The following is a 12,062-nucleotide window of genomic DNA, read 5'->3' on the forward strand; positions in this document are numbered from 1 at the left end:
TGGAGAGCCACTAACACATTCCTTTTGGTTTTGGTGCCCTTGCAGTAGCACCTATTCCAGCGTTGGATTTCAAATACTACTTTCAGATGTTCTTGAGCAAAGTTTAATGGCAATTTTTTGTCAGCTAACATTTTGCTAATCTCTATGACTGAACAGCAAAAATCCTTTTTTTGCCTCAATGAACAGTTTGGGAGGGTATGCGTGAAGAAATATAATGGCTCCCATAACTACAAAGAATGAAAAAGCATCTTCTGTCTCTTTATAGAAGTATAACTTGCTTCTGATCTACATTCGGTCTGTGAGAATAGGAAGGGCTGTTTCTTGTAGTCAAGCTGAGTGTCTGTGTCACCTTTTTCCCTCTTGTATATACTCCTTCGGGTTGGCCCCTTAGCCTTGATGTGAGTAACTATGAAGTACCTCCTATTATACATCTGATTTAGCATTAAGAACTTAATTTCCCAACAGTGCTTCTAATCTTTAAACATGGTTATTTTTCTTCTTTGCGGGATGAAACGTACTACCCACAGTGAATTCTGTATAGAAATGATAAGACTTAGACAGTTAACCTGTCAGCTACACTAACAAATCAGATAGTTTGCCGTCTAGACCAGACTATTAGTTCCTGCAATGAGCTGACAACATGAAACCACAGATGGAAAGATTTGGTGTTGCAAAATTTTACCTGCCAAATTGGAGGCTGCATTGTCCTCTCGGAAGAGACAGCCCATTCTGGGATGCGTCTTTGAGAAGGACAATATGGCAGCTGTTTCACTTTGTACAGCAACATGACACAGTATTATAGGAAAGAAAATACAGAAAATTATCTTAGTTGATTGAAATTAAGCCAAATGACAGTTTGCCATACCACAGCCACTCAATTACATGCCTTGAACGTAGATAAAGTTGTAGTTACCCGTAATGGAATCTGGCCAGAAGACAACATCATGAGTCTTTCCAGGACATTAAAGGATTTCCACTGACCAAAAGTTTAACATGTTGGTAGATAATAGCTAGGTTGAAGGCCATTTGGGGATAACCAAAATAGATCATAAATGTCACTGTAGATAGCATGTGGCTGTAAGCCATTGCATTATAATTGATCAAACTTCTATCTCTTTGAAAAGAATGATAACCATTTTACTGTTAAATAATCCCCATTCAGCAAAAATTCCTGCAGACATACATCATTCCAATTACCCTGAACCTCTGATACAATGGCTACGAGTAAGCGGTGCAGTAAACACTGTGAGGCTGCAGTTTGTTTTTATATTGCCTGTTTTTTTCTTAAAAGGTATGCTGTCAAATATTGTGTATTCTTGTAGAGAAAAGGATTACCAGGTGAAGGTGTAAACTTCAGTGTTTTGTAATAAAGCCCTTGCTATATTCCACTGCACATTCTCTGCCTTTAAATTAATTATGTCTGCTGTCATCAAGAGCTGCATTAGCTGTTTTGCAAAGTGTGTGACAGCAAAGAATAACATCAAATCAGACATTAGAAAATTTCATAAACTGCTTGAATATTAATTGAGACATAAACCTGAACGTATTCTAGTCAGGAGAGTATTTTGGAATGAAGACTCTGCTCTGACTTTGAAAGTCTGGACCGTATCTTACAGCTTAGGATCCAACCCATAGATGTACCACTGAAGTCAAATCATCCTTGCACTTACTAGGTCAACATACTTTAACAACATTTCTACTGTGCTGCAAAATGTGGGTGTTTTGAAGATGAAATACGTATTACAACCTTCATGCAAAAGATTATTTTTTTATCATGAAAAATTCTAAAATTCAAGTAAATATTAAGGAACAATGAGAGACCCTTTACTCCAAAGGCAGCCTCTCTTAATATTCAACACTACTCTCAGGCTGGATATTTTTTTTCATTTTGGTTTTGTTTAAAGTTTAATTGACCCATTTTAGGACTTGATCCAAACCCCACTGAAACACTCCCTTTGACATCAAGGGATTTTGGACCAAGTCCTTAATGAATGCAAACACAAACATTCTAAAAGGAGAAAGGAATATTTCTCTGCTTCTGACATGAACTATTTTTAGTGCTGCAAGGTCAGATAGTAGATTTTGGCATGAGAATATGTTTGATATGGATACTTTTCCAGACAGAAGCAGAAGCAGTGTGGTATTATACAATGCATCATAGATACTAATACGGATGCTTGTCTGGAGATCAGAGTACACATGAACAGTTAATGTGTGTTAATTTACTTTAACATATTCATAAACTACTGCCTCTTCTGGAAAATTGTCTTAGGAGTGTGGTAACCTAAATCTGTGTTCTAGGTCAGCTTCATAGCTTCATGTGTGACCTACTGTGTGACTTTGGTCCGAAATTAAAACCAGGCTATGGAACTACGGACAGATCAATCCCTAGTAAGCAAAGTGCCCTTGTAATCATCATCCTGTTTTATAGAGGAGGGCAGATGAGACTGGGGCTGTAAAATGAGGGGTAATGGTGTACAGTAGACCTTTCAAGCATCATAGCTGATTTTCCATAGTACAAAGTAATTATAAGCTCCCCATTCTGAAATAAATATATAGATTTTGATTCCACCCTGACTGCCTTTTCTGAAAGGAATGCAATCTGGCAGAGATGGAGATAAACCCCTGCTCCCTCAAAAAATCTTCTAGCTCTAGGTAGGTGTCCTTAGAGGTAAGGTAATTGTGGAAAGAATGAGATGAGTGTTCACCTCTGTGAACCTTCCTCCTCCAGGCTCCATTCCTCTACATGGTTACAGGGTGGTCTCAGGGTGAGAGGAGGAGGTGGATGGCTTCCAACTCACAGACCTGGCATTCGATCAGACTACCAATCAAAAAAATGTTTCCAATTGCCTAGGAGAGCATACGTGTATGCTAGGGTGACCTTCCAGGCCCTTTCCTTCACACCAGGCTTTGCTGCCTGCCTCAGAGTTAAAGGAGAGCCTATTGCCCTGTCTAATGAACTCCTACAAGGTTCTTGTTTCTTACATTGCCCTTTTCTTCATCTTCTTCTCTGAGATGCCAAGAGTAACTGTAAGTCTAAAGGAGACCACACTGAGTAGGATGCACAGAGGGTTCTTCCCTAGGGTGCAAACATGGCTAATGGGGGAAAACTCCACTTTCATGGTGAAATTCTGGCTCTAGGACTCTGAGTCAAACTGCATGAGCTGCAGGGAGAATTTGAGTCCACTCCTAGGAAGAAGGTTTTGTGGAATGTTTTATCCATCATCTGTGCCCAAGGTGTGCCCTCCCTCACCTTGGAAGAAAAAGTAGAATTTGTGGCTAAAAAAGGCCTGAAGTTTTATGGAGTTTGCATGGGCAAAGTGTACTGAAAGACAGAATATATAGGTTTAAGTAATGTGTCAGAGTAGGAAGAATATACTAATATATATATTTACATACTTCTGGAAAGCTGGAGGAGATGGAAAAAAAAAAAAAAAGGAGCCAAAATAGCAAATAATCTCCATTATTAATATAAATAACTATTATCCCCTGGAGTGTAGATAAGCTTGTTTTACTAAGCAGTCTTTTCAGATTTAGACATGAAACTACATAAACAAGACCCAGAGCCTTAATTAGGGGCAGAGCTCCATCACAGCATTAGATACTTTGATCTCTTTCAATTGCAAGGACTGGTCTTCTCTGGGGTGGAGGAGAAGATACCATTCAGGGTTCCACCAAGGTACTCATGCTCTTCTTAAAAAGCCCCATCCACCACCATGAATTATTTATGAAGCCGAATAAAACATATATTAATAAAAGATTTTCTATTAAAACACGTGTTGCAAACCATTTCGGATCTTAATCTATTAGGACGCCTGTCTCCTATGTGGGATGTCTAGTTTGATGATGGGACGTAGGTGTTTCTTGGCCTCGCACTGAGGCGAAAATTGGGAAGCGAGGAGAATGCAGAGCAAAGCAGTGCCCTGCGCGCAGGGCGGTGCAGCGCTCCCTGCCGCCGGCGCAGCCCCGCAGCCGCAGCCAGGCGGGCACAGGCGGGGGCGGGCTGGGGCAGCGCACCGGGGAGACTAGGGGCGCTGGAAGCAAAGAGGTTTGGTTTCAGGGAAGTTTAAAAAAGCCACTGGCACATCCTCCTATCGCAGCAAGCCACTAGGACCTTTAGGCGAACAACCACATAACAACGAGCTTAAAAAATAAAATAAAAATCACTGCAGCAGTTTTGACAATGAAACTGATTCCTTGAAGGATTCTCGTGTTATCCTTCTGTTTTCCAGAGCTTCCAAACGAAGCGAGCGGCAAAGCGCCGTGGGCTAGGAGCACGCCCGTAAGAAGCGTCTGTGTGTCCGCGGAGGATCCGTGTGTCGCTGCTCCCCCGACAGCCAGGCCACGCTGCCCAAGTGGGGCGGCCGGGCCGGGCCGGCGTCCCACAGGGTGGGCAGCGGTGCTCTCGGCTCTTGAATCTTCCTGAAGGAGAAAAAAACACTCGGGGCTCGCTAAACACGGAAGTTTTAAAGTGCAAACAGACCCGGGAGCGGGCGGGCAGCATCCCACGGTCGTGAAACTAGGGTGAAGGGACTTGGGCTGCCGCAGGAGCACGGTGGATGCCCGCCCTGCTCTACTCGAGCGGGGAGCGGCTCACCTGGGAGCCATGCTCGCCGCTGCCGGCCGGAGGGGGGACTGGCGGGGAATCGTGCCCTCCGGTGGCCGCCCGCCGCACAGCCCGAGGGGCGGCCCCGCAGCCCGAGACCCGGCGGAGGAGCCAAGCAGCCCCGCGCCCACCCCCGCCGGACCCGAGTAGCGAGGTCTTGTTAATCGAGTGGGTCGGAAGCGCTTCCACGTCGCTGGTTGTATGAGCTGCCGCGGTGAATAAGAAGAAAGGAAAAGGAAAAAGAAGCTGAAAAATGGGTCCCACTCCCAAACCCTGTACGCAATCTTTCTGCCCGTGTGCTGTCGCTCTGCGCAAGTTTGTACCGAGGCACGGTGAGAGTTCTCAGCTTGTCTCCTGTTGTGCTTTTAACACGTAGCAAATTACAGCATGAATGTCAGTGTGGAAAGTTGCTGGGTATTCTCTTGTCCCTTTTAAAGGGATTGAGTCTTGACCGGGCTTTCACCTAACATCTGCAAAAATTAAAATATCTGGCCATGGAAATTAGTGGGGGAACCTTCAACTGTTTTCAGTGGCCCTTGAAACAGGTCTTAACAGTACGGCTTCTGAGGAAACACTGGACTGAAGTCTTCCACATCAAAAGTACCTAGGCAGCCTGTCTCCAAGTGTAAAGGTATGTTTTAATAATAGCAACTTTCTACCTTAGTTACATTGCTGAATATCACAGGAAATCCCCATCAATGAGAGAGTTTGGTATTTTACCACAGCAAACAGCCTTTGAGAGCTAAATTACAGTGTATGTATGAGCATGTCATACGGGGGACACTAAACAACCTATTGCAACCCAGTTGTAATTTGCATGTATACACATAACACATTGGTGGGCAACGTCATAGTTGTAACCACCAGAACTTGTGCACATTAGTTCCTAAACTTTTGCACTGATATATAAACAGGCAGACAAAATCAGGCTTTTCATTCATTCTTGAACAAAAATCAAAGAAATAATCAAACTGCTGCCCTACTGCCCTCAAAAGCTGTGATCTTTCTGTCTGGCTAAAGCAGACCCTGCTTGTCCGAGCCTGAGAGTATCTCAGCAGCTAATGGGTGCCTGTGTGAAGACCAGTATATATAGCTGAGGGGGATCCCTTCCAAATGTCTCCCTGTGGTCAGCAATGACCACAAGCATTATCACAGCCTAACTTATTCTATCATTCTGCTAAGCTTATTCCTCATTTCAGCTTCTAGGAGCTTGTCATTTATTTAGCTCCATGTTCACCCACCTGTAATCTAAATGGTTACTTTACCAGTGTTATATGTTACTGCACAGATGACAACATTCTGGAGTTCTCGATGTCGCAACGGTGCCCCATGTAAGGGCTGATCCCAAAGCACACATTTTCCTGAGCGGAGGCCCAGAGAAGCCTGCAGGAATGGACAAGGAAATATCCCTGGAAAGGCCCTAGAGCTGTTTGCAGTTTTACTTGCCACCTCCAAAGAGCAAAGCCCAAGGAGCCAGGGGAATCCTTACCCAAGCCATGCCTATGCATAGCAGAGAACAGGGCATGGCAACCTTCATCCCATGCTTCAGAGTGGTCTGCACATCTACCTTAGTGGCTTTTGGAAGTTCAAAACATGGTTTAGCACTGCATGAACTACATTATGTTTACTGTTTTAGTGTGGAATATAAAGCCTCCACCTCCATCCCCACCAGAACTGTATATTTCAAAATATAAACCAGCTGAACTGATTTTCTACAAACTCCTTACAGTCCCCACTCTCCTTCCAACATCCATCTGTATGCACACAACAGAAGATCAGCTATGCATGCACACACACACACACACACAAACACACCTCACACATAAACACACCAGTACATCTTTCTCACACAGACCACAGACCACCAGACATGACTCTCTGACGCATCCAGTCTCCTCTAGACACAGCTCCACACACCCCAGCATGAGGCAGGGTTGCTGCCCACCAGCAGGCCTGGGACATCCAGGCTGTCTCCCACAGCCAGTCCAGCAGCAGGTCCCCCAGGCCAGACAGCTCCCATCACAGGTCTCCTGGCCACTGGACTCATGTGGTGGGTCTTGGTAGTAACAGCATGGGCTGAATTTCCTTTGCTCTGCAGCACAGGAGTCGAAAACGTATCAAAAACTAAAATGAAAACAATGGGGTTTTCTGTGCAGTTGTGGCTCATCCAGCAGTATGCAGGTCCCAGGTAGCACCACATGTATTCTGCTAACTACCGCTGGTTGCTTTTGTTGCAGTTTCCATGAAGAATCATCCTAAAACAAACCATCTACCAAGGTCAACCCCTCTCCCTTCTCCTCAATATCACACTCGCACTACATTTCTCTGTATTTTCTAGTTTTCCAAACCGTATAACACTTGCTCTTCACCTGTCCTTTCCTTCACACCCTCCTCTGCACACCCTCATCCTGTCTCACAGCAAGCAGGTGATATCCTGTGTCCCACTCAGAGTTCAGGGACCCATCCAAGCTGCGTCTTCTGCTGAAGCACCTCAGGAAACACTGTCCCTCCCTCCTTTCAGACAGGTGGATCACTTCCATTGATTTTGCTGATATGTGGCTCAACTGTTCAGGCATGGATCCAGCATTCTCTTTCCAGCAAGGTAAAGTTTACCCAGGTTGAAGAATGGGAGAGAGGACAAGAAGGGGAAAGAAAGTGGGGAAGGAAGGAAGGAAGGAAGGAAGGAAGGAAGGAAGGAAGGAAGGAAGGAAGGAAGGAAGGAAGGAAGGAAGGAAGGAAGGAAGGAAGGAAGGAAGGAAGGAAGGAAGGAAGGAAGGAAGGAAGGAAGGAAGGAAGGAAGGAAGGAAGGAAGGAAGGAAGGAAGGAAGGAAGGAAGGAAGGAAGGAAGGAAGGAAGGAAGGAAGGAAGGACCCCAGAACTGCTTACAGGTGCTCACTACCACTCTTTCCAACCTTTGCTTTGTAATGACACAGCTGAAATTATTGGTGAGAGCCAGCTCTTCTTACCTTGGAAGAAGCAGCTGCTCCCAACACAAGGGAACCCCTGAAGCTCCCCAGATGAGCCGCGGTGTCAAGGTGAGAGAGCGGCCTAGGGGTCGCAGCACACACAGCAGGGACAAACTGAAAGCCAGGTCAACTGTGGTCGCTCTCTGTGGGTCTGTGTGCAGGCATGCCTTCCCTCGCCTGGTAAGTCAGTACCTCTTTCCAGCCCTGGTCCTGCTTCCGTCCGTTTGCCAAAAGAGGAGGTTTAGGGCAAAATGCTGTTTGGTTGCATCGCGGGCTGGGAGAACAGAGCAGGGAAGTTCACCCAGGGGAAGAGCAGAGGAGCGGCGGGCAGCTCTGCCCGCAGCGGGGTCCCAGAGGCTCTGCGGCAGGGAGCGGGGCCGTCGGCCGAGCCAGACCGGGCCCGTAGTCTCTCGGCGGAAGCTGTGCCGGGGTCTTGGCCCCTCACAGCACCCGGGAAGAGACAGGGACCCCCAGGCAGAGGGGAGAGACGGGTCTTTTTCCCGGAGCAGATGACAGAGCTCTTCCAGAAGGCTCGTCTCTTTATTTTTCGCCCCTGAGTTTTATCTCTCCTCCACTGTTTCGGTCGCCCTCTCCGCGCCCCCACCTCAAATACAGCCGGGGAGCCACGGCGCTGCCCGCTCTGCCCCATGCTCGGAGGTGCCCCATTCTAGCGGTCTCTGCCAGGCCGGCAGGGGAGAAGTGCGGTCCCCTCGCAGGGAGCCGCAAAAGTGCATCTCTCCACTTATTAATGGATGGCAATTTGTAGCTTTCCCTCCCAGGCGTTCCCCGCCTGAATCTGAGCTGTTGTTAAAAAGACACACCACCTGCTCTGTGCTGCCAGAGAGCGGGGAAGGAAGCACAAAGGCAGGGGATGAGAATAAATGGTTTTGGCTGCAAACATAAAAGAGAATTTAAAATAAATAAGCTCGGTTCCCAGGAAGTGCCGGACTCGGGCGCCTTCAGGGAGGGCGAACTGAAGTCAGTAGGCATAGAGTGGAGATAGAGAGGGTCTGCACACCCTCCCGTCTCCCGCTATACCAGGCTGGGGGCTGCAGGGGCGCGGATCCTCCCGGGTTTCTCTTTAAGACGAGCTCAAGGAGTATGTACGAAGGCAGTGCTTCGTTTCCCCGCTGCTTCCACCCCTGAAGATGGCTTTCTCCGAGCTCAGTCCTCCAGCCTGACAGGACAAGGCTGTGCCGTTCTCCCTCCCCAGCTCAGAAATGTGAGGCTCTCTCTGAAAGCCAGACCCCTGGGCTCTCGGCGATGAGAGCGCGCGCGGTGTGTGCGAGAGCGGGACAAAATTAGGATGTGCCTGAATGCTTCCCCTCGGGTAATTTCCCCTTCCTCCCTTTCGCTGCAAGCCGTGTCCGCTGCGGCGGGGAAAGCCCGAGCGATGTGGACTGCCCCCCGGCTGCTCAGGGCTAGCTGGCCCCCAGAGCAGGCACTAAGCGGCCCGCTGGCCCTTGCGCAGCAGCACGGAAGGTGTAAGGACACCCCCATAACCTCCGGCTCCGGCCCCCAGCACCACTCAAAGCCGGGTGTGAATCGAAGGAGCCTGAGGGAGAAACCTAGGAGAGGAAAGACGAGAAAGGGGTTGGGGTAAGGATGTACGTGTGTGTGGCAGGGGAGGCCAGATCACTTGTGAATGGCTTGAAAAAAATAATTGGGGGAGGGCGTGGAGGGGGGGAAGCGGAAACTTTCCTATAAAACTCAGCAAAAGTCCCTCCTCTCCACGTCAGGCCAATGACACTGCTGCCCCCAAACTTTCCGCCAGCAGGAGCTATAAGAACCTCCAAGTCTTCAACTTTCTCCCAATCCCAGACACCTCGAAGGGGCTCCAAGGAGGGATCGGGAGGGATTTTTTTTTGGTTGGCGTTTTTCATTTTTTCCTCTTGGATCCTGATGCCATCCCCCCTCCCCCCAAAGTGAGGTCCTCCCTCCCTCCCTCCCTCCCTCCTCCTCCTCCTTCTCCTCGCAGGCCAGCGAAGCAGCCGATCAAGGGGGAGCTGGCGGGTTAGGTGCCCCCCTCTTCTCCCTGCCCTCCCCCCCCTCCCGGCCCGCTTCTCGCGTCTCCCCCCAGAGATGATGCAGCAGGACGAGTCAAACTCGCCAGTCTCCCCCGCCGACGACAGCTTGAGCAACAGCGAAGAGGAGCCGGACCGGCAGCAGCTGCCCAACAACAAGAGAGGGGGGCGCAAGCGGCGCTCCAGCCGCCGCAGCGCCGGCGGCGCCGTCGGGGCCGCGGACGAGCCCTGCAGCCCGGCCCAAGGCAAGCGGGGCAAGAAGTGCGGGGCGGGCGGGGGCGGCGGGGGCGGCGGCAGCAGCAGTGGTGGCGGCAGCCCCCAGTCCTACGAGGAGCTGCAGACTCAGCGGGTCATGGCCAACGTGCGGGAGCGGCAGCGCACGCAGTCGCTGAACGAAGCCTTCGCCGCCCTGCGGAAGATCATCCCCACGCTGCCTTCGGACAAGCTGAGCAAGATCCAGACCCTCAAGCTGGCGGCCAGGTACATCGACTTCCTCTACCAGGTCTTACAGAGCGACGAGCTGGACTCCAAGATGGCAAGCTGCAGCTATGTGGCCCACGAGCGGCTCAGCTACGCCTTCTCGGTCTGGAGAATGGAGGGCGCCTGGTCCATGTCCGCATCCCACTAGCAGGCGGTGTCCCCCACCCGCATCCCCCCAGCAGGAGCCCTAGGTAAGTCAAGGGACCCCGGAAACGGAGGGTAGAAGGGGTGGAACTGCGGGGCAGTCGGCTGCGCCTTGGGCTTCCAGGGCCGGCCGGAGAGCAGGGCGGCTGGAGGTGCACCCAGTCCCCCATCCTGAGGGGCGCGTCCCTCCTCCTGCGCGGCCCGAGGTGCGACCCCGGCCCCGCGGGGCCCACGCGTGGCGGGGCGCTGCCGGCGGGGGTGGGCTGCGGGCGAGAGGCGGCGGCGGTGCGGGTGTGCCCCAGCCAGATGGGGCCGGCCTCAGATTGAGATCACTTTTTCACCAAATGCTGCGGAGCCCGCGGGGCTGCTGGGATGGTTCCTGCTGCTGCTAGTATTTTGAAGGGAATCCATGTCCGCCTGCGTGCTTCCCGAGGAGCGTTTCCTACCGCCCCAGCAGCCCCCTGCCCTCCGCTCTGACACCGCTGGCTGCCGGGCCGGGGTGTCACCCGGTGACCGCACCGCCCGCACGGCAGAGACACGCGTTTCTCCCTCCTCCATTCATGCCCGATATGTGTATTTCCAGAGACAGAGAGCTGTAGATAGATGTGTGTATGCATTTCATTTCAGTAACGAGTTTTCCGCCCTCTCTGGGTGTTTGCAGATGACATTGTTCCCACAGAAGGAGAAAATGGACAATCTAGAGACTCTGAAGTTGGATACGATTGTTTTTGGTCATGTCTAAAAAATATGTACCAAGGATTTCTTGGAAATTAGAAGAGCAATATCCAAATTCAAAGCAGGGCGTGGGGAGCACTTAAGGAAAGAGAAAGAGACAAGGGCTTTGGACAGTGATTACCCTTTGGGCGTCGGTACAATCCACACATCTCTGCATTCTGATAGAAGTCTGAATCGTTTGATGTTTTGTTTTTTATTTTTGACGAAGAATGTTGGAATTTAACTTTTTTTTTTTTTAAATTGCCTTTTTTTTTTTTTTTGCATGCATGCATTCCCAAGAGATCGTGCGTATGAGCCACTGACAAAAGGAAATACATTATTGTGGACTTTCTTCATTCTTGAATGAAACCAACCAATCAGCCAAGAAGTATCCCTCTAGAGATGAAAATCTTTTTTTTTTGTTTTTTTTGGTTTTTTTTAGGGGGGAATAAGCTGGGCTCAAGCTGTTATGTACCCGGTTCCTAACTTTTTTATTATTATTATTTTTCCTCTGAGAAAAAAAAAATAAACATTTTATTTATTTATTGATGACCCATGTTAAAATGCAAATAGATCCGGTGTCTAAATGCGTTCCTATTTTTATGATTGTTTTGTAAATATCATTGTATATTATTTTTCTGCAATAAATAAATATGATTGAAATTTTAATAACCTTAAAGTTTGGTTTCTCTAAGAACTCAGGGCTGGAACTGGAGATAAATACCTGCTTGTTGAGCTGTAAAGACACCCAAGAGAGAGGAGGCACTAGTATAAACAAACCAGGCGAAAAACGCAAATAAACTAGCTACTGACAGACACAGGCACGTTATTTATTGAGACAGCTTTATTATTCTGCACTGAAGCTCATTGCTTTTGCTGGAGACGAAGATATTCTCTGCTCTCTTTTTCTCCCTCTCCCACTTTAATCTGAACACCAAGTGCCGCGGAGTTGCGCCGTGAGTGGAGCTTTTCGCCGCGAAGCTCCGGCTTTGCCGCTGTGCTTTGCAACCCCAGATGTAAGGCAGGAGCAAGGCCCATTCCCCAGCCCCGGTGCAGGCATTTTTGCTGATATCGCTGAGAAAGAGGCACTGGTTTTAAATAGGGATTCGTCCATCCACACTCAAAGCT

The 12,062-nt window shown here is 49.1% G+C and overlaps 1 protein-coding gene across 1 annotated transcript; it reads left to right on the forward strand.

Annotated features, from left to right (window-relative positions):
- Positions 1–9,364: 9,364 nt before the first annotated feature.
- TWIST1 (twist family bHLH transcription factor 1) lies at positions 9,365–11,607 on the forward strand. Its single transcript, XM_082045883.1, has 2 exons — positions 9,365–10,267; positions 10,882–11,607. Exon 1 carries the CDS (start codon positions 9,655–9,657, stop codon positions 10,222–10,224), a length of 570 nt encoding a protein of 189 aa, XP_081902009.1. The 5' UTR covers positions 9,365–9,654; the 3' UTR covers positions 10,225–10,267; positions 10,882–11,607.
- The last annotated feature ends 455 nt before the right edge of the window (positions 11,608–12,062 follow it).

This window comes from Streptopelia decaocto (assembly GCF_964273445.1).
Source record: "Streptopelia decaocto genome assembly, chromosome: 2".
In the NCBI taxonomy this organism is placed as follows: Eukaryota; Metazoa; Chordata; class Aves; order Columbiformes; family Columbidae; genus Streptopelia; species Streptopelia decaocto.